The sequence below is a fragment of the Trachypithecus francoisi genome, unplaced genomic scaffold, assembly GCF_009764315.1.
Source record: "Trachypithecus francoisi isolate TF-2019V2 unplaced genomic scaffold, Tfra_2.0 Lachesis_group11, whole genome shotgun sequence".
Lineage (NCBI taxonomy): Eukaryota > Metazoa > Chordata > Mammalia > Primates > Cercopithecidae > Trachypithecus > Trachypithecus francoisi.
Window position 1 is genome coordinate 14,958,310 of NW_022681456.1, and position 22,113 is coordinate 14,980,422.

Genomic DNA, 22,113 nt, shown 5'->3' on the forward strand with positions numbered 1-22,113 from the left:
CCTATAATCCCAGCTACTGGGGCGGCTGATCTAGGAGGTTGAGGCTGCAGTGAGCCAATATTGTGCCACTGCACTCCAGGCCTGGGTGACAGAGTGAAACTCTGTCTCAAAAAAAAAGGGGGGGGGGGAAGGTAAGGGAGATGAGAAGTGCCAGGATCAGTCGGGCTTGGTGGCTCATGTCTATAATCCCAGCACTTTGGGAGGCCGAGGACGGGCAGATTGCTTGGGCCTAGGAGTTTGAGACCAGCCTGGGCAACACAGCGAAACCCCATGATATGGTTTGGCTTTGTGTCCCCACCCAAATCTCATGTTGAATTGTAACTCCCAATATTGGTGGAGGGACCTGGTGGGAGGTAATTGGATGATGGGAGTGGATTTCACACAAACACTAACACTAACGATAGGTGATGAGCGAAAAAAAAGGGTCTGTGCATAATTTTCATGATATCCACCACCATAGAGAAGCAGACATGTCCTCACATTCATAGCCATCCTGGGCTGACTTTGGCCCACAGACTGCGGGTTGCAAAGCTTACTCTCTAGAGTGTCCAGAAGGAACCAGCTCTGCCAACACCTTGATGTTAACCTTGGTGTAAGATCATTCCAGACTCCTGGCCTCCAGAACTGTAAGAGAATAAATGTGCTTCAGGCTACTAAGTTTGTCACAATCTGTTACATCAGCAATTGGAAACAAATACAGCTGCCCTCTTGTGCCCTTGAAATCCTTGTTAGATATGTGTCCATTTTTTATATGATCAGTACAGTTTTTATATGTAGTAGTATATAGCATAGAAGGAAAGCTTGTGGATACAGGAACCAGTTTATCCTGGTTTGCCCAGAACTCTCCTGGTGTTAGGACTGAAAACGCCACATCCTGGGAAAACTCCACGTCCTGGACAGACTGGGACAGTTGATCACTCTGTATCCTAGCTGCATTTCCTATTTAGTTCTGTAGCATTGAGCAAATTACTTAACTTTCTCTGTGCCTTAGTTTCCTTACCTGCAAAATGGGCATAATAGGGTTGCTGTGAGAGTGAATTGGGTTAATATGTGTAACAGTGCCTTGCCCGCACTAAATGCTTAGTTAATGTTAGGCTTATTATTATGTAAGACCAGGTGTGGTACAGAAATTTCTGAAGTTGGCCAGGTGCGGTGGCTCATGCCTGTAATCCCAGCACTTTGGGAGGCCAAGGTGGACAGATCATTTGAGGTCAGGAGTTCGAGACCAGCCTGACCAACACGGTGAAACCCTGTTTCTACTAAAAGTACAAAAATTAGCTGGGCATGGTGGCGGGCACCTGTAATCCCAGCTACTTGGGAGGCTGAGGCATGAGAATTGCTTGAATCTGGGAGGCGGAGGTTGCAGTGAGCCAAGATCATGGCACTGCACTCCAGCCTGGGCAACAGAGCAAGACCTTGTCTCAGAAAAAAATAAAAATAAAAAATAAAAATTTTCTGGAGTTGCTTCATTAGGAAGGAAAGGTAGTGCTCCTCCCTTATCCATGAGGGATATGTTCCAAGATCCCCAGTGGATGCCTGAAACCATGGGTAGCACTGAACCCTATATGTACTACGCTTTTTCCTATACATAAATACTTATGATAAGGTTAATTTATACATTAGGCACAATAAGAGATTAACAATAGTAACTAATAAAAAATAGACAAGTATAACAGTATACGGTAATAAAAATTATGTGAATGTGATCTTTCTCTCAAAATATCTACTCAGCCTTCTTGTGATGAAGAAAGGCTCATTCAGGATGGTGCGAGATTTCATCACACAACTCAGAACAGTGTGCAGTTTAAAACTCAGGAAATTGTGAATATTAGAAGTACTGCAAAAAAAGAAAAGAGAAAAAGTTTATGAATTGGCCGGGCATGATGGCTCACACCTGTAATCCCAACACTTTGGGAGGCTGAGGCAGGCGTTCGAAATTAGCCTGGCCAATATGGTGAAACCCCGTCTCTACTAAAAATACAAAAATTAGCCGGGCGTGGTAGCTTACGCCTGTAATCCCAGCTACTCGGGAGGCTGAGGCAGGAGAATCTCTTGAACTCAGGAGGCAGAGATTGCAGTGAGCCGAGATTGCGCCACTGCACTCCAGCCTGGGTGACAGAGTGAGACTCCATCTCAAAAAAAAAAAGTTTATTTCTGGAATTTTCCATTTAATATTTTTGGACTGTAGTTGACCGTGGTAACTGAAACCTCAGAAAGTAAAATCACGGATAAAGGGGACTGGGGCTGGATGCGGTGGGTCATGCCTGTAATCCCAGCACTTTGGAAGAGGCTGAGATGGGCAGATCACCTGAGCTTGAGAGTTTGAGACCAGCCTGGGCAACATGGTGAAACCCTGTCTCTACTAAAAATACAAAAATTAGCCACGTGTGGTGGCACATGCCTGTAATCCCAGCTCGGGAGGCTGAGGCAGGAGAATTGCTTGAACCCGAGAGGGAGGCAGAGGTAGGCAGAGGTTTCAGTGAGCTGAGATCACGCCACTGCCCTCCAGCCTGGGCAACAGAGCAAAAACTCCATCTCAAAAAAAAAAAAAAAAGACTACTGTAGTTTTCTTGCAGATCTCATTTCATGACTTGAATCTCTAACATTTGTCTTTCTTTACCTTCTGACCACCAGGGGGTCCCTCCCTTCTCTCTGAGCCCATGAAGACTTGCTTTGTTGGGGGCAATGTGACACTTACCTGCCAGGTGTCTGGGGCCTACCCCCCTGCCAAGATCCTGTGGCTGAGGAACCTTTCCCAGCCTGAGGTGGTCATCCAGCCCAGCAGCCGCCATCTCATTACCCAGGACGGCCAGAACTCCACCCTCACCATCCACAACTGCTCCCAGGACCTGGATGAGGGCTACTACGTCTGCCGGGCTGAGAGCCCTGTAGGGGTGAGGGAGGTGGAAATCTGGCTGAGTGTGAAAGGTGAGTGGTGGAACTGAGCCTGAAGGAGGAGGGTTCAGAGCTTAAGAGCACCCAGCACCAGCATGAGGACAGCCTGGTGCCTCCCTGCATGTGGGTCACTGCCAACTGGGAGAAGGCATATCTGCTTGCTTATGACTTGACAAGGTGGCTGGAATAAATTATTATCCAACCCTAAACTCACTAATATTTACATAGGTAGCAAAAATTACATACTATCTATACACACCAAAGAATAGGTATCTAGTGTGTATCAGTTGTGAAGCATAACAGCAAAAGGAACACCTAAGAAACTGTCATCCCATTTAGGATATAGAATAGTACCAACATGCATTAGGTTACTTGTATGTCTCAGGGCCAGATTTGGAAACAACAATAGGACTGGGCGAGGTGGCTCACGCCTGTAATCCCAGCACTTTGGGAGGCCGAGGCGGGTGGATCAGTTGAGGCCAGGAGTTCGAGACCAGCCTGGCCAATATGGTGAAACTCCATCGCTAGTAAAAAAACAGAATTACTTGGGAGGCTGAGATGGGCAGATCACTTGAGGTTGGGAGTTGGAGACCATTAACTGGGCATGGTGGCAGGTGCCTATAATCCTAGTTACTTGGAAGGCTGAGGCAGAATCACTGGAATCTGGGAGGTGAAGGCTGCAGTGAGCCAAGATTGCGCCACTGCACTCCAGCTTGGGCGACAGAGCAAGACTCCATCTCAAAGAGAAGAAAATAACAAATAGAACTTTAAAAACAGGATGCCTGCTTAAATTTGAGTTTAGAAAAATAATATATTTTTTTTTTAGTATAAGTGTGTTCCAGATATTTCATGGGACATACTTACACTGAAAAACTATTCATTATTTATCTGAAATCCAAATTTCACTGGGCATACTGAATTTTACCTGGGAGCCCTCCCTGTAGGCCTAGTCCTGGGCCCCTCTTGAAAGGTAACCATGGTCCTGAATTTTAATTTTTACTATAGATGTCTATGCTTCTTTCTTTTTATTTTATTTTTTATAGAAATACGGTCTCTCCATGTTGACCAGGTTGGCCTTGAACTCCTGGGCTCAAGTGATCCTCCCATCTCAGTCTCCCAAAGTGTTGAGATTACAGGCATGAGCCACCACACCTGGCCTCTTTCTTTCTTCCCTTCCCTTCTCCCTTTCCCCTTTTCATCTCCCTTTTTCCCTTTCCTGCCTTCCTTCTTTTCTTTCCTTGCCCTTCCCTTCCCACACCTCCCCTCCCCTTTCTTTCTTTTTCTGAGACAGAATTTCACTCTTGTTGCCCAGGCTGGAGTGCAATGGCACGATTTTGGCTCACCGCAACCCCCACCTACTGGGTTTATGCGATTCTCATGCCTCAGCCTCCCGAGGAGCTGGGACTACAGGCATGCACCACCACACTTGGCTAATTTTGTATTTTTAGTACAGATGGGGTTTTACCATGTTGGTCAGGCTGGTCTCAAACTCCTGACTTCAGGTGATCCGCCCTCCTCAGCCTCCTAAAGTGCTGGGATTATAGGTGTAAGCCACCATGCCCAGGCTCTAGTACCAATTCTTTTTTTTTTTTTTTTTTTTTTTTTTGAGGCGGAGTCTCGCTCTGTCGCCCGGACTGGAGTGCAGTGGCCAGATCTCAGCTCACTGCAAGCTCCGCCTCCCGGGTTCACGCCATTCTCCTGCCTCAGCCTCCCGAGTAGCTGGGACTACAGGCGCCCGCCACTTCGCCCAGCTAGTTTTTGTATTTTTAGTAGAGATGGGGTTTCACTGTGTTAGCCAGGATGGTCTCGATCTCCTGACCTCGTGATCCACCCGTCTCGGCCTCCCAAAGTGCTGGGATTACAGGCTTGAGCCACCGCGCCCGGCCCTTACCAATTCTTAAATAGTGCTTCCTTTGCTCAATACCCTGTCATATATCAAGTATATTTACGTGTGGACCTGTTCCTGGATTCTCTGTTCTGTTCCATTGATCAGTCTGTTTATCATGGCATTGATAACTCTCACATTCTTACTTACCATGGCCTTATAAATAGTCTCAATGTTTGGTAGACAGAGAGATTTTAACTTTCCATTGTTTTTTCACATTCCCTGCTCCATCTCATCCCCACAAACTCTCTGAGGTTGGGTGATAAAATATTTATCTGGCATTACAGACAGGTCATAAGCCGTACCCAAGGTCAGCAATCAAGATAAGACAAGAACTGGATCCACGCAGAGAAAGGGAGGTGTTGTTCTAATTGCACACATATCTGATGGAAGAATCAACGGTGTGATTTGTCTTTACAGAACCTTTAAATATCGGGGGGATTGTGGGAACCATTGTGAGTCTCCTTCTGCTGGGACTGGCCATTATCTCAGGGCTTCTGTTGTATTACAGCCCTGTGTTCTGCTGGAAAGGTAAGGGCTCCCTGGGTCCCTTAGCTTCTCTTCCAGGCTTTTGAAAAGGTGCGGGTTGGGGAAGGTTGGCCCCTGTCATGCGCCCACCGGAAGTTCTGTTCTCTGGGCTTCTTCGTTGGGTTGAGATGTACAGTAATAAGTCATCTAGGTACCATCCCGGGACACCCTATCACCTGTCACATTGAGTCAGTTTTCTTATTTGTTCCTCTAGTAAATGTTAGCCTGAATAAGAACCTGTGAGGTTGAAGTGGATGTTACTGGATATTAATGGTTTTTCCTTTCTCTCTTCAGTAGGAAACACTTTCAGGTGAGTGTTCCCTAGACTCAAATCCATTCCCACCATCTGTCTTCACTTCTGTTTTGTTCCCTTCCTTTCATAAGAACAATAATAGTGCCGGGCGCGGTGGCTCAAGCCTGTAATCCCAGCACTTTGGGAGGCCGAGACGGGCGAATCACGAGGTCAGGAGATCGAGACCATCCTGGCTAACATAGTGAAACCCCGTCTCTACTAAAAAATACAAGAAACTAGCCGGGCGAGGTGGCGGGCGCCTGTAGTCCCAGCTACCCGGAAGGCTGAGGCAGGAGAATGGCATAAAACCGGGAGGCGGAGCTTGCAGTGAGCTGAGATTCGGCCACTGCACTCCAGCCTGGGTGACAGAGCCAGACTCCGTCTCAAAAAAAAAAAAAAAAACAATAATAGCAACTACTACTGAGGACCTACAATGTACTAGACACTGGTGTAGGGGTTTCATCAAGTATTCTTTTTTTTTTTTTTTTTTTTTGAGACGGAGTCTTGCTCTGTTGCCCGGGCTGGAGTGCAGTGGCCGGATCTCGGCTCACTACAAGCTCTGCCTCCTGGGTTCACGCCATTCTCCTGCCTCAGCCTCCCGAGTAGCTGGGACTACAGGCACCCGCCACCTCGCCCAGCTAGTGTTTTGTATTTTTAGTAGAGACGGGGGTTTCACCGTGTTAGCCAGGATGGTCTCGATCTCCTGACCTCGTGATCCGCCCGTCTCAGCCTCCCAAAGTGCTGGGATTATGGGCTTGAGCCACCGCGCCCGGCCCATCAGGTATTCTTATAAACCCTTTCATCATCTCAGGGTGGTGGTGACGTCTCCATTTTCCAGATAAGGGGATGGAGGCTCAATGAAGTAATTTCTGCAAGCTCATTCTGGAAGAAAGCAGCAGTGCCTTCCTTCAGGTCCAGGTCTAATCAATTCCAAAGTCTGTGTTCTTTTACAGCGCCAAACCTCAGGGCTGGACACATTGCAGGTCTGTCATTGAGACAGAAAGACAATGTGTACATTTTGAGCCAGTCATTCATGCATTTGTTTTATTTAATTTTCTAAAAAGAGCTAAAAGAAAGAATCAATCATGGTCTTAGAGTTTTTTGTTTTGTTTTGTTTGTTTTTTGTTTTTTGGGACAGAATCTCGCTCTCTTGCTCAGGCTGGAGTGCAGTGGCGCGATGTCGGCTCACTGCAGTCCCTGCCTCCTGGGTTGAGGCCATTCTCCTGCCTCAGCCTTCCGAGTAGCTGGAATTACAGGTGCGCACCACCATGCCTGGCTAATTTTTGGATTTTTAGTAGAGACGGGGTTTCACCATGTTGGCCAGGCTAGTCTTGAACTCCTGGCCTCAAGTGATCTGCCTACCTCGGCCTCCCAAAGTGCTGGGATTACAGGCATGAGCCACTGCACCCAGCCAGTTTTACAGTGTTTTGGAAGACTACTATGAGCATGCCTAGAACCCCCTCCCAAAAGGAAACCCCAGTAGGGGCAAAGGAACCAAATGGAACTTGTGTATTACATTTCCTAAGGAGATTCTGGGTGGGAGCAGAGTACTCTTCTTTATGATCCTATGGAAAAACAGTTCTTTACCTATTCATAACAACAGGATGTTATTGTTCTGGGACCATCTTTCGTAGCAAAACATTACCTTTACTGCCCTGTATTGGAGGGCCATTCTCTCAGTAAGTCTGTCATTCCCTGGGCTTGTTTCTCACCGGAGGCATCAGTGTGGTATAGGAGGAGATGGCATTGAGACTATTGGACCTGGGTTCAAATGACAGCTGTGCCATTCCCAAGCCCTGTACCCATAGAAAATCCCTGACCCTCTCTGAGCCTTAGTCTCCTGATCTGTTTCACCAAGGGGTTTGTGAAGATTAAATGAGAATATAACACAGCTCCTCGGGCAGGTGACTGACCTGTGACTTTCATTCTTTCTTCCTCAAGAAATTCATAGTCCAGGCTGGGTATGGTGGCTCACGCCTGTAATCCCAGCACTTTGGGAAGCCAAGGTGGGCAGATCACCTGAGGTCAGGAGTTTGAGACCAGCCTGACCAACATGGAGAAACCCCGTCTCTACTAAAAATACAAAATGAGCCGGGCGTGGTGGCACATCCCTGTAATCCCAGCTACTCAGGAGGCTGAGGCAGGAAAATCGCTTGAACCCAGGGGGCGGAGGTTGTGGTGAGCCGACATCGCGCCACTGCACTCTAGCCTGGTCAGCAAGAGTGAAACTCCGTCTGAAAAAAAAAAGTTTGTTTCGCCGGGTGCGGTGGCTCATGCCTGTAATCCCAGCACTTTGGGAGGCTGAGGTGGGTGGATCACCTGAGGCTGGAAGTTCGAGACCAGCCTGACCAACATGGAGAAACCCTGTCTCTACTAAAAATACAAAAAATCAGCCAGGTGTGGTGGCGCATGCCTGTAATCCCAGCTGCTTGGGAGGTTGAAGCAGAGAATTACTTGAACCTGGGAGGCGGAGGTTGCAGTGAGCTAAGATTGTGCCATTGCACTTCAGCCTGGGCAACAAGAACGAAACTCTATCTCAAAAAAAGAAAAAAGAAGAAATGCACAGTCCAGGCCGGGCACGGTGGCTCATGCCTGTAATCCCAGCACTCTGGGAGGCCAAGGTGGGTAGATCACTTGAGGCCAGGCATTAGAGACCAGCCTAGCCAACATGCTGAAACCACGTCTCTACTAAAAATACAAAAATTAGCCAGATGTGGTGGCGCATGCCTTTAGTCCGAGCTACTTGGGTGGCAGAGGCAGGAGAATTGCTTGCACCCAGGAGGTGGAGGTTGCAGTGGGCCAATATTGCGCCACTGCACTCCAGCCTGGGCAACAGAGCAAGACTCCATCTTGAAAAAGAAAAAAAAAAAAAGAAAAGAAAAAGAAATGTATAGTCTGAAATGCAAAGTCTGGCTGGGTAGGCAGAGCTAGTGAGCTGACAGTGAATAAGCTACAGTGTGGACTCTAAATGCAATCATTAATTTAGGTCTTTAGCGGGAGACAGAGGACTTTACCTCTGTCTTCCAAAATGAGGAGGGGGACAGATTTTGGTAAGTAGAGCAGAACGAGGGCATTTCAGAAAAGGAAAAACATTTGTCTATCTGCTGTAAGGGGACATGAAATGGTAGATGCCTGGGACATGGTCACCTGCCGGAGGAGCAAGGGAGTAATAAAACAAACCCAGCATGAAATACCATCATCTGAAGCAATTTGTGGCAGCATCTCTCTCTGTGGTTACCACACCATCATCTCATTACTTCACCAAGCCGAGTGCATGAGGAATTTTCCATATTACTAATGGGGTCGCAAAAAATCTAGTGTTTCCTATTCAGTGAGGGCTGAAGTTGGGAAAAATAGGAAATCTTCTTGATTATTTTTTCCCTTTGGAAATTAGGGGACAAAACATGGATGATGTCATGGTTTTGGTGGATTCAGAAGAGGAGGAGGAGGAGGAGGGAGATGCTGCAGTAGAGGAAGAGGAGGAAGCACATGAGAGAGAGGAGTTGCCAAAAGAAATACCTAAGCAGGACCACATTCACAGAGTGACCGCCTTGGTGAATGGGAACATAGAACAGATGGGAAATGGATTCCAGGATCTACAAGGTAAACTCTTTTTCCTTAAACAAACAAATAAACAGAAAACAAACAAAGGCATGTTGGTTCATGCCTATAATCCCAACATTTTGGGAGGCCAAGGCGGGAAGATCACTTGAGCCCAGAAGTTCGAGACTAGCCTGGGCAACATAGTGACACTCTGTCTCTACAAAAAAAAAAAAAAAAGAAAGAAAGAAAGAAAGAAAAATTAGCCAGGCATGGTGGTGTGCACTTGTGATCCCAGCTACTTGGGAGGCTGAGGCTGAAGGATCGCTTGAGTGTAGGAGGTCCAGGCTGCAGTGAGCTATGATCACGCCACTGCACTCCAGTCTGGGCAGCAGTAGGACACCTGTCTCAAAAAACAAACAAACAAAAAAAACCAAAAAAAGCCCACAAACCTCTGAACTGCTGCAGTGAGCTTCTCAGCAGGAAATCTCTAAGGGGTGAGTTTGGTTTTGTAAAGGCTGGGGAAGATAGCTAAACTTTAGTCTAGAACCTCAGACTACTATCAACTACCAACATGAAAATCAAATTGACAAACTCTTATCAAGGTCCTGGTCTAGGGTAGGCACAATATTGGCATTGTGGAACAACAGAAAAGAGAAACTGGTAGTGTCTTCATGCAGGGAGCTTTACAAGACCAGTTCAGGCCGGGTGCAGTGGCTCACGCCTATAATCCCAGCATTTTGGGAGGCTGAGGTAGGTGTGTCATTTGAGGTCAGGAGTTTGAGACCAGCCTGGCCAACATGGTGAGACCCCCCCATCTCTACTAAAAATACAAAAATTAGCTGGGCCTGCTAGGTGCATGTAATCCCAGCTACTTCGGAGGCCGAGGCAGGAGAATCACTTGAACCCGGGAGACGGAGGCTGCAGTGAGCCGAGATTGAACCACTGCACTTCAGCCTGGGTGACAGAGTGAGACTCTGTCTCAAAAAAAAAAAACAACAAAAAACCAGTTTAGGTGAACAAACTAAAACCCACAGGGGAAATGGAAACAGGAGCAAGACTGAACCAACACTTTGAGAGAGCAGTAGAAGAGCTGTTGCAGAAAGATATTTGATTAATTGCCTGATGGACAATATTTAAAAATTATAGGCGCGGTGGCTCATGCCTGTAATCCCAGCACTTTGGGAGGCCAAAGTGGGCAGATCACTGGAGCCCAGGAGTTTGAGACCAGCCTCAGCAACATGGCAAAACCCGTCTCTACTAAGAATACAAAAAATTAGCTGGGTATGGTGGCATGTACCTGTAGCCCCAGCTACTTGGGAGGCTGAGGTGGAAGAATCCCCTGAGCCTAGGAAGTCGAGGCTGCAGTGAGCTGAGATCGTGCCACTGAACCAAAAATTATAGGACCTTAGAGAAAGATAAGAGCCTGGAGGGGTGCACTGGTCAGGGGAAGCTTTATGGAAGAGGTGGACATGAAGCAAGGCTTTAGGACAGCTGAGTTGGAATAAGCAGAAAGGAGAGAGGTTGTCTCAGGTGAGGGCAGGGCCGTGAGCAGAGGACATGAAGGATGGCTGGTATCAAGCATGCCTAGAGGTTTTGAATGTAGAAAACAGGTGAAAAGGGGAAAACATACCCTACCCCACCTTCTTCTCCATGAGATCCCATTCTGTGACTCACCAGGAAAGGACTAGAAATCACTGAGATGATTGATGACTGATGGTTGAAATAGAATCACACTCTGATTACAAAGCATTGGGTTTATTTCCCCTCGTGCAGATGACAGCAGTGAGGAGCACAGTGACATTGTTCAAGAAGACAGGCCAGTCTGAAGAAGAGGATGGTCCATGGTTGTCTTGCTCTGAAAGCTTGGAAAGCTACACTGAAGATGAGCTCTTCATTCAGCTTTGACTCGACCTGCACACCCCTGGCCGGGGCTTGCACTAGCAATATTTGGGTCTCAGCAAAAAACAAAACCAAGCACACACATCTTTCCTTCCATTTATTGAAAAACGTTGGTTTGATTTGCTCTAAGTTTTCCCGATGATGTTTAAAAGCTTTGAGAAGGAAGGCTGCTTTGGTGTCTGAGGTGCCACTTCTGCTGTGAACCCTGGCTTTATCCAGGTTGATCTACTGTGATAGATGCTTATTTGGAGGGAGCAGAGGTCAGGGAAGCACTGGGTCTTGGTGCCTTTTGCCACTTTTTTTTTTTTTTTTTTTTTTTTGAGACCGAGTCTCCCTCTATTACCCGGGCTGGAGTGCAATGGCACGATCTCGGCTCACCACAACCTCCACCTCCCGGATTCAACCGATTCTCCTGCCTCAGCCGTGCCACCATGCAAATATCAATTCCTTGGAACAGGTGAAGTTCCAGGTACCAATGCTAATCAGAGGAAGGCAGTTTGGGTCAGGCTTTGGAGTTAGAAACACCTGAAGTCGAATCTGGGCTCTGTTGCTTCCTTCTTTCATGGGCTAGGGCACGCTTCTTCACCAGTCTTTTGGCCTCAATTTCCTCACCTATAAAATAGATGAGGAAATTGCTCACTTATTGTTGTCTCGTTCGGAAAGCTTGGAAAGCTACATTGAAGATGAGCTCTTCATTCAGCTTTGACTCGACCTGTACCCCTGGCGGGTGCTTGCACTAGCAACATTTGGGTCTCAGCAAAAAAACCAAGCACACACATCTTTCCTTCCATTTATTGAAAAACATCTTTGTAAGATCTATTCATTGAAAAACATAATCCGTTTATTGAAAAACATCTTTGTAAGATCACCTGCTAAATATGAAAATCTGACTTGAATTTGTACTATTTAATATTGAGTATCTGCTCTAGTGGGCAGGACCTAGGGCTTAAAGGGGAACTTCCTTTCTCCAATTCTAGGAACTGGGACTCTAAAATGAGAAACTGGTTGTCTGAAGTAACCCTGCAGGTGTGGTCAGGGAAGGTCTGTTTTCTTGGATGAAGGAACTAAACTAAGCATATCAGCACTGTCTTAACCATTTTTATTTCCCTGGAGATAGAATTCTTTTAAAAAGAGTTAGGGAGCTGGTAATAGGAAGTGCCTTTCATTATAACCACATTTTGCAGAGCTTCATATTTATATACAAGCCTCCTAGGTGATAACACTATTAGCTTGCAGACTTTCCTATGCTTCATTTCTCCTGTTGCTTTCAAAGAAGGCAGGAGACCTGTTTAATAACGGAGTATCTGGTGATAAGAACTGCTTGGGCAAGCCAGCTCATCTGGACTGTTTCTCAATCTTGGAAATGGGAAGAGGAAAACTTGTTTCCGTCCTGCTGCTTAAGGATATTCTGAGGGTACACTGATCAATAACACTAAATATGGAATGAAAATACCATGTGATGAGTTTAGCCTGCTGATGCTTCCAGTAGATCCTTGTATAGTTTCAATATTTAAGTTTTCTGATTTCATATAAATTTCTTAAAGTCAAGGATCTTATAAGGGTGCAGTGGATGTTTGCTAAATATGAAAAACTTACTTGAATTTGCACTCTTTTTTTTTTTTTTTTTGAGACGGAGTCTCGCGCTGTCACCCAGGCTGGAGTGCTGTGGCCGGATCTCAGCTCACTGCAAGCTCCGCCTCCCGGGTTCACGCCATTCTCCTGCCTCAGCCTCCCGAGTAGCTGGGACTACAGGCGCCGCCACCTCGCCCGGCTAGTTTTTTGTAGTTTTTAGTAGAGACGGGGTTTCACCGTGTTAGTCAGGATGGTCTCGATCTCTTGACCTCGTGATCCGCCCGTCTCGGCCTCCCAAAGTGCTAGGATTACAGGCTTGAGCCACCACGCCCGGCCTGAATTTGCACTCTTTAATGTTGCGTATCTGCTCTAGTGGGCCAGACCTAGGGCTTAAAGGGGAACTTCCTTTCTCTAATTCTAGGAACTGGGACTCTAAAATGAGAAGCTGGTTGTCTGAAGTAACCCTGCAGGTGTGGTTGGGGAAGGTCTGTTTTCTTGGATGAAAGGACTAAACTAACCAAATCACTAGAAGTATGCCCTGTCCCCTGCTCAGAACATTGGGAAGCTCAAGAGTGGGCTGCAATGTGCACCCCTCAGGAATAGCTGTGAATTGCAGTTCTACTGGCTTTTGGCTTTTTGTCTTTTGCTGCAAGGCACCCACGTACTTAACCATTCTCAACAGTGTAAATCAGTGTCATTTTAGAATGAGATACTCAGCTTGCTTCTAAAGTCACTGAATACTGAGTGAGTCTCTCCTTTAGAGTCTTTGGCAACCAAATTCCAGAACTTAAGAGTCTACTACTCAGAGGCAACAAGATTAAAAAAAGAAAACACAAAAACTGTTGAGGTAAAAAAAAAAAACTCTAACTGGGAACACAGAGAATGTTTTGTAAGATCACTGGGATATTTTCCACAACTTCCTCTTCTCTTGCACACACATCTGTTGATAGGAAATATTTGAGGGTTTTTCCACTACCAAATGGGAGCTTCATGGTCCTGGTGCCAAACACTATAAACCTTTGACCAGCTGAGCTGTGACTGCCGTCACACATCTGAATCCTGTGTGCACATTAATATCCTGGGTCAGGTAAAATCCAGGTCTTCAAGTTTTAAGGATTTTTGAAGAATTCGGGCTTCTTTAAGACGATCCATGCCCAAATCCACAAGCTTGTTGACAGCGGATTACAGTTTGTGTGGCAAAGTCTGAGTTGTTACACTGTGCTTTAAAAAAAATCTTATCTGCATGTATTGTTAACTTAGAGACTGTGAGATCTATTTATCAGGACCAGGAAGATAAACACTTCAGGTCCATTGCAACTGACTTTTTTCTTTTTCTTTTTTTTTTTTTTTTTGGAGACGGAGTCTTGCTCTGTCACCGGGGCTGGAGTGCAGTGGCCAGATCTCAGCTCACTGCAAGCTCCGCCTCCCGGGTTTACGCCATTCTCCTGCCTCAGCCTCCCGAGTAGCTGGGACTACAGGCGCCCGCCACCTCGCCCGGCTAGTTTTTTGTATTTTTTTAGTAGAGACGGGGTTTCACCGTGTTCGCCAGGATGGTCTTGATCTCCTGACCTCGTGATCCGCCCGTCTCGGCCTCCCAAAGTGCTGGGATTACAGGCTTGAGCCACCGCGCCCAGCCCTGCAACTGACTTTTTTCTTGTTTTTCTCAAAACCTGGTGGACCCAGGGAAGGGAGCCGCCACAATTCTGTGGCTTTGATATTGGCTCCAATTCTCACAAGCACATACAAGCCCCATAATTGCCGCAGGAAAACACAAGATGGAAAATTGCAATAACCCATGCACTGAGACTTAGAAAATCATCCTTACTAGGTAAAATGTATTACGATGCGATAAGGGCCAACTGATATTTCTCACGTTGGGACTGGCCAGGAACTGCTGCAAAGAAAAAAAAAGCAGCTCCTTCTCCATTATTTACATTTTAAGATGTGGTAGGGGGAGATTGGGAGAAATTAATCCTGAGGTTATCATATGCATTTTTTAAAAGATAATGGAATAAAGCTATTTTTAAGTAAGTGCTTTTGTGATCTTGATTGAGACCTGCTTAGTAAATTGAAAGACTTGGAAAAACAAACTTGACCAAAAAAAAATTTTTTTTACTAGCTTTTTAAAAATTGGTTAACAATATTCTTCTCCTCACCTCAGCCCCACTTTTTTTTTTTTTTTCTTGAGAGACAGTCTTGCTGTATCGCCCAGGCTGGAGTGCAATGGCAAGATTTCAGCTCACTGCAACCTCTGCCTCCTGGGTTCAAGTGATTCTCCTGCCTCAGTCTCCCAAATAGCTGGGTTTACAGGCGCCAGCCACCATGCCCAGCTAATTTTTGTATTTTTAGTAGAGATTGGGTTTGGCCATATCGGCCAGGCTGGTCTCAAACTCCTGACCTCAGGTGTTCTGCCCGCCTAGGCCTCCCAAAGTGCTGGGATTACAGGCATGAGCCATCGTGCCCTGCGCCCTTACCCTTTTATTCTTTTCCATGATGTGTACATAACAATGAGGCCTGTAAGACTCCAGGAATCGAAGGAATTTGGAAGACAAAAAATGGAGACTCAGAAAATTAGAGAAAAGTGGGAGGGGGGAGGCTGGGCAATAAAACGGGGGTCCTCAGGAGGCAGGAAATTAGCGATTAAATGGGAGCAGAGGTGGAGGAGGCCGACACTGGTGCCAGAGAAATAAAGTGGAGACCCAGAGGAAGGGGTGTGCTGGTCCGTTTTTAAAATTAGGAAACATAAAAAATACCCAGTGGAAAATGAAGGGTGAGAACGGGGCAGGCTAAAGTTAAAATGGGCGGCGAGGAAGGGACAGGTAGCCAGCGGAAAACGGGGAGACTGAGAAACCGGCAGGTTCAAAAAAAAAAAAAAAAAAAACCGGCCAAGCGGGGTGAACAGGAGTGTAACGCAGGAGGCCAAACGGGACACAAGAAGGACGGGACACAAGAAGGAAGTACCCAGGGCTCATAAAACAGGGGCCTGGGTAAAAAAAACCAAAACATCAAAACGGAGAGACCATGGCGAAAAAGAACACGGGAACCTCAGTTACCGCAGAAAACACAGGTTGCGTTAGAAAGCAAAGAAGTTTACAATGGAACCACTGCGATCCGGAGCTCTGGGACCAGTGACCGGGAAATGGAGAGGGCACTTGGAGGGAAGTGAAGAAAGGCGGGGAGAAAGGAATGAGAAGCGCGAGAGTGACCTGAATGAAGCTGACACCAAGAACCGCGGGAAGAGCTTGGACTCAAAGCAGGAAAGGGAAGCGCTCGAGTCGGGGGTAAAGGGAGGCATTTTGAGGACAATGAGCTGAGCTCAGTAAGAAATCCTCAAGCCAGTGACACTACTGGGGACCGGACAACTAAGAAATGGGGTCTTTCAGGCAGGAAAAGCCTCCATGATGACTCCTGCCCTGGCCCTGGAATGTTAGAAAGGGGGCGTCTGACCCAAGCGAGCCATTTCTTGAGGCTATGCAGGTACACAGGGAGCAGCTTTCTCAGGGTGACGGGGACAGGAGAGGCTGTCGCAGTAGGTAGTTAAGGGGACAGTCTTCTTCCGAGTCGCCCCTGCCCCGTTTTTTATCTCGTTCCCACCCCCACCCCCAGTTTTCACCCTGCGCTCCTCTTCCCACTGCCCGTTTTCTCCTCACTTCCCTCTCCCATTACCAGAGCCATTGAGCGGCCCCCCCTTGTTTTACCCTAGCCTTGACCCTCGCCGCACCCCCCATTCTTATTCATGTCCTCCCCCAAGCCCCAGCACCCGGTTATTACACTTTCCTTCCACCCCCTCTCCCTCCGCATTTTCGCCTAAGCCCTGCTCTCCCCCAGGTTTCTTCTCGGCCAGTGTTCCCTTCACCCTGTTTCTCCCGCCCCCACTTTTACCCGTTCCCCCCTCATCGGGCTTCGCATGGCTCCATTTTCACCTGCCCCTCCCCTCGACTTCGCTTCAGCCCCTTTGGTTCCCCTTCCCCCCACCGCCCTCAGTCCCCCTCTCTCCTTTTTCCCCGGATCGCCGCTTCCCCCGCTTGGTTTTTCCCTCAGCCTGGCTCTACCCACTCTCCAACGCCCCCTTTTCCCCTGAGCCCGGCTTCCCCTACTCCGGTTTCTGTCGCTCCCCTTTCCCCGGTTTCCCTCAGCCCAGTTCACCTCCCTCCCTTCCCCGTTTTTATCCGGCGCTGGTTCCCCTCAGGACCCCGCACAACCCCTGGGTTTTATCCCGCTCGCGCCCCACCCCGTTTCCGCTCACCTCCCCCCACCCCTGCCCCATTTTTATCTGGTTCGCGCGTCTTCCCCGCCCCCGTTTCCCCTCAGCAACCCCTGGGCTTTTATCCCGTCAGCGTACCGCCCCCCCGATTTTCCATCTTTTCCCTCAGCTGCCTCCCCACCGTTTTTATCCCGTCCGCACCCCCCCTCCGTTTCCCCAGCGCCCCGCCCCCGCGCGTCTCCGCCCGCGCCCACCGCCATGTGACGGGAAGCAGCTGATGGCCTCTCCGGGCGGCGGCGGCGGCGGCCGGGCCAGGGCGGGCGGCGCGGGGGCGGCATGAGGGCCCGCGGCCCGGGGGGCTGAGGCGCCCGCCGCCTGCCGCGGGGGCCGCGCGCGTCCTCCATGGAGGCCGGAGGTGAGTGGGGCCCGGCGGCCAGTTCCCGCCCGGCGGGGCCGTGGCCCGTTCTCCCCGGGGAGGGGGAGGCGACCCCGGGGCTGGCTCGGCGGGGCGGGGCGGGGGCTGGACGCGGCGGGGGCGTCCGGCCTGGGAGGTCCGCCCGGGGCCGGCGGGGGTGCGCGCCCGGCGACCAGCTTTGTTTCACTTTCGTTGTCAGTGGCCGCCACCCCGACTCCCGCTGGCGACAGGATCGGGAAGATCGGGCTTCTGCGGGAGGGGATCCCCCGACCGGGACAGAGGGGCTCCTGGGTGGGGAGCCCAAGCCCTAAAACGGAGATCCCCAAGGGGGTGGGTGCCCCGGTGCCAGGGGACGCACTCGCATGTCTAGATGGGAGTCACCTCTGCCCCTCACAAGCTGTGTAATGGTGACAGTGGACGAACCACTGAACCACCGCCACCCACGTCTCAGTTTTGTATCTGCAAAATGGGATAATTCTAGTACCTGCCTCGGAGGGTGGTTGGAACTCGGTAAAAATGGTGTCTGGGTTCCCTGTTGAAACAATCTATTCCCAGCCTCTCCCACTGGAGATTAATTCAGTGGAGGTGGGGCGGGACTGGAGATGCTGATCCCTGGCGATGTGTATGATCAGGCAAGTTTAGGATACATTGATGGGTTCTTGTTAACTGTCATCCCCATCAGAAGACAGCGTGGAAGTCAGGATATTGGATATACCTCAAACCAGCTCAGATGAACATTTAAATCTCAGTGGGAAAGGTGTGTCTCTTATGCAAGGGGGAAAAAACCTCAAGACGCATGCACGCCTCGGCTCGCTCTCTGCCCTCCAACGACCTTCCCTCGGAACCCCACCTGTATAGAAACTTGGGATAGATTTAGAATTGATTCCTGGAGTCCCAGCTCTTGAAGGACCAGAGTTTAAATGCAATTTCCTTAGGAGAAATTTTCAGAACGGGGTCAAGGCCCAGGGCTCAGAATTTGTTCCAGAACTTCATTGTAATCTTGCAGCCAAGTTCAAGCTTCATCCTGGTCTGGAGGATTCTGATTGCTGATGGCTTGTTATTGTGGGTGGGAAGGTTGAAATCTGGGTATTCCCTGGGGTGGTGTTACTTTTTAATTTAGGAAATGACATTTCTTTGTTTGCTGAAGTCAGGCATTGAGTTAAAGGCAGCTCTCTCCCCTTCCCATCTAGATAAGGGCTTTCTTTTCAGTGAGTGTGTTACCCGTAGAATTCTTTTTTAAAGGGCCCCTACTGTTTGTGTAGATCCTGTGTGAATCTTTTTATAGCTTCCGTTTCATTTCCATTGCCTCCTTACAGTTCAGTCTGAAAGCAATCTGTAGCTAGCCTCCCTTTTTAACAGAAATCTGTTTCCAGTTCTGGGGTTTTCCTAAAGATTGACAACTTCGTTTTGAGGGTGTGGGCAGGGTTGTTGAGAGCTGCCAAGTTACTGTACAAAAGAGGCCAGAGTTTTAACTTCTTTTCAAATGGAATAAAGCCCATTGTAAAGGAAATACAATGGGCAACAGTTGAAATCTTCAGAGCAATGGTTAGAATTCATTTATTCATTCAACAAATATTTGTTGAGTGTCTACTATGTGCCAGGCACCCTCTAGGCCAGCCCTGACCAACACAAGTTTAATGTGAGCCACATATGTAATTTAAAATGTTCAGGTAGCCACATTAAAAAAAGAAAAAAGAACTAGGTGACAATTTAAAAACTCTTTCAATCCAACATGTCTAAAATATTACTGCTACATGTAATCAAATAAGTTGTAATGTTTTAGATTTTTTGTGTGTGCTAACTGTTCAAAATGTGTTGTGTATTTTATACTTTCAGCCCATCTGAATTCTGACTTGCCACATTTCAAGTGGCTGGTAACTACATGTGATTTCCCTATTAGAAATCACAGTGTAGCCCAATAGCAGTGAACTGGCAAGTTTGGGTACATTGAGAAAGAGATAGACAATAAATATGTAAAAATGACAGGCAATCAAGAAAATATCAACCAAACGTGCTGGGGTGGCTCACGCCTGTGATCCCAGCACTTTGGGAGGCTGAGGCGGGCAGATCACTCGAGGTCAGGAGTTCAAGACTAGCCTCACTAACATAATGAAACCCCGTCTCTACTGAAAATACAAAATTAATTGGGCGTGGTGGTGCGTGCCTATAATCCCAGCTACTCAGGAGGCTGAGGCAGGAGAATCGCTTGAACCAGAGAGTGGGAGGTTGCAGTGAGCCGAGATCGCACCATTGTACTCCAGCCTGGGCAACAAGAGTGAAATTCCATCTCAAAAAAAGAAAAAGAAAAAGAAGATATCTAAGTGATGGTTATAAAGAAAATCAAATGGTTAAAGGAAAGTGAATAGTGCCAGGCGCAGTGGCCCAGCAGTTTGGGAGGCCAACTTGGGTAGATCACTTGAGCCCAGTAGTTTGAGACCAGTCTAGGCAGCATGGCGAAACCCCATCTCTACAAAAAATGCAGAACTATAGGCGCTTAAAATGCGGCTGTAGTCCCAGCTGCTGGGGAGGCTGAGATGGGAGGATCATCTGAGCCTGGGGAGGTCGAGGTTGCAGTGAGTCATGATCGCGCTACAGCATTCCAGCCTGGGCGACAGAGCAAGACCCTGTCAAAAAAAAAAAAAAAATGAATGGTCACTTTAGATAGTGAGGCCAGCATGGTCTCTTGAGAAGGTGACAGGACTAATCCCTGAATGATAAGATGGAGCAACCGAGGAAAGCTTTTGAGGCCGGCGGAATATCTAATGTACATGTCACAGGAAAAATCACCTAGCTTCCTACTGGCTGGGGTCATAGCTTTCATCTCTGTGTTAAGGCTAACTGCTTTGCCTAGAAGAGGCTTATAATATATACCTTTCCACTCAGCCTGATTGTCCAAACACGTCCCATTGTTTAATTAGCAAACCCTGATCCAGGGCCAGGTGTGATGGCTCATGCCTGCAGGAGGATCGCTTGAGCTTAGGAGATCAAAACCAGCTTGGTGAACATAGCCAGACCCCCATCTCTACTAAAAATTCAAGTTAAAAAAAAAAAAAAAAGCTGAGTGTGATGATACGCCCCCGTAGCCCCAGATACACAGGAGGCTGAGGCCAGAGGATCACTTGAACCTGGGTGGGAGGTTGAGGCTGCAGTGAGCTATGATCGAGCCACTGCACCCCAGCCTGGGTTTCAGCATAAGACCCTGTTTCAAAAAAAAAAAAAAAAAAATATATATATATATATATGTATGATATACTTGAAATTTGCTAAGAGTAGATTTTAAGTGTTCTCACCACACAAAAATAAGTATGTGAGGTAATGCATATATGGTAATGAGCTTGAGCCATTCCACAATGTATACATATATCAAAACATGTTATATGCCATAATATATACGATTTTTATTTATCAATTTAAAAAAGAAGAGGCCGGATGCGGTGACTCACTCCTGTAATCCCAGCACTTTGGGAGGCCGAGGTGGGCAGATCACCTGAGGTCATGAGTTTGAGACCAGCCTGGCCAACATGGTGAAACCCTGACTCTACTAAAAATACAAAAATTAGCTGGATGTGGTGGTGAGCACCTGTAATCCCAGCTACTCAGGAGGCTGAGGCAGGAGAATCACTTGAACTCAGGAGGCGGAGGTTGCAGTGAGCTGAGGTCGCGCCACTGCACTCCAGCCTGGGCGGCAGAGTGAGACTCCGTCTCAAAAAAAAAAAAAAAGAACGAGAAAACAAAGAAACCCTGATTCATAGGCTTTTTCACCAAGAAGGGCCTGCAAGTACCATACCAGATGAAGCTAGATCCCCCACCCCCAGCTCTGTTTTTGTTTGTTTGTTTTGTTTTTAAGTTCTGCACTAATTAGGGCTTTCTCTCCCTGTAGCCAAGTTTAGTTTGGGCCCAGACTCCAAGAGACAGGAGTCACTGAGTTTGTTCTTCTTTTAGCTCCTGGATTCCTGAACCTGAAATAGCAAGAGATTAAATCCCTAAATCACAGAAATAGAGTGTGAATTCTGAGTAGGGCTTGTGTTTAAGAAGCATTTCATGTGAAGTGTTTGGCATAAGCATCATCAGAGTTTAAGGGGCTTTATTTATTTTTTATTTTTGGGGGACAGAGTCTTGCTCTGTCGCCCAGGCTGGAGTGCAGTGGCGCGATCTCTGCTCACTGCAACCTGTACCTCCTGGGTTCAAGTGATTCTCCTGCCTCAGCCTCCCAAGTAGCTGGGATTACAGGCGCCCGCCACCATGCCCAGCTAATTTTTGTATTTTTAGTAGAGACGGGGTTTCACCATGTTGGCCAGGCTAGTCTTGAACTCTTGACCTCAAGTGATCCGCCTGCCTCGGCCTCCCAAAGTGTTGGGATTACAAGCATGAGCCACCATGCCCGGCCAGCTTTATATTACTTTTTTGTTTAAAGAGTTATACCATATGTATTTTTTAGACAAATATTTACTTACTGCCTGCCCTCCACCAGGAACTCTGCCAGGTCTGGGGATTAATATACAAGGTTCCTGCTCCCCGGAATTGATGTCCTAGTAGAGGGGAGACAGATGGCAATCAAATGGTGATAGGGCTGTAAAGAAAATAAAGTGAGGGGTTGGGAAGGAGGTTGACAGGGGTCAGAAGACTCTCTAAGCAGTTGTCATTTGAGCTAGACCTGAATAAGAGTAGATGCCAGCCGAGGAGAAGCATTCCAGATGAAGGGAATGGTTGGTGCAAAGGCCTAGGGTCAGAACTAATTGAGCATTGGCAGAGGGTAGAGAGAAGGGCAATGTGTTGGAGGCAGGGACAGGGAGAGAAGTACAAGCCCAGGGAGGTTCAGATTATGCTGGATTTTGAGGGCAGGGTGAGTAGCTAGAGTTTTATTCTAACAGTGAAACTGA

General features: G+C 47.7%; 2 protein-coding genes across 4 annotated transcripts in view; both read left to right on the forward strand.

Annotated features, from left to right (window-relative positions):
- The window catches only part of VSIG10 (V-set and immunoglobulin domain containing 10), a 49,646-nt gene extending 37,522 nt beyond the window's left edge, over positions 1–12,124 (forward strand). For 2 of the 3 annotated variants that reach the window (XM_033220437.1, XM_033220439.1), the window contains 5 exons: positions 2,635–2,928; positions 5,201–5,311; positions 5,603–5,618; positions 8,995–9,203; positions 10,917–12,124. In XM_033220437.1, the coding sequence (XP_033076328.1) occupies positions 2,635–2,928; positions 5,201–5,311; positions 5,603–5,618; positions 8,995–9,203; positions 10,917–10,969 (683 nt within the window). In that variant the 3' untranslated portion in view covers positions 10,970–12,124. The remainder of the gene's footprint in view (positions 1–2,634; positions 2,929–5,200; positions 5,312–5,602; positions 5,619–8,994; positions 9,204–10,916) is intronic. The other variant, XM_033220438.1, reaches the window with a different exon arrangement.
- Positions 12,125–17,059: 4,935 nt separating this feature from the next.
- The window catches only part of WSB2 (WD repeat and SOCS box containing 2), a 29,558-nt gene continuing 24,504 nt past the window's right edge, over positions 17,060–22,113 (forward strand). The window contains exon 1 of the mRNA XM_033220441.1: positions 17,060–17,233. Coding sequence (XP_033076332.1) covers positions 17,221–17,233 — 13 coding nt within the window. The 5' untranslated portion in view covers positions 17,060–17,220. The remainder of the gene's footprint in view (positions 17,234–22,113) is intronic.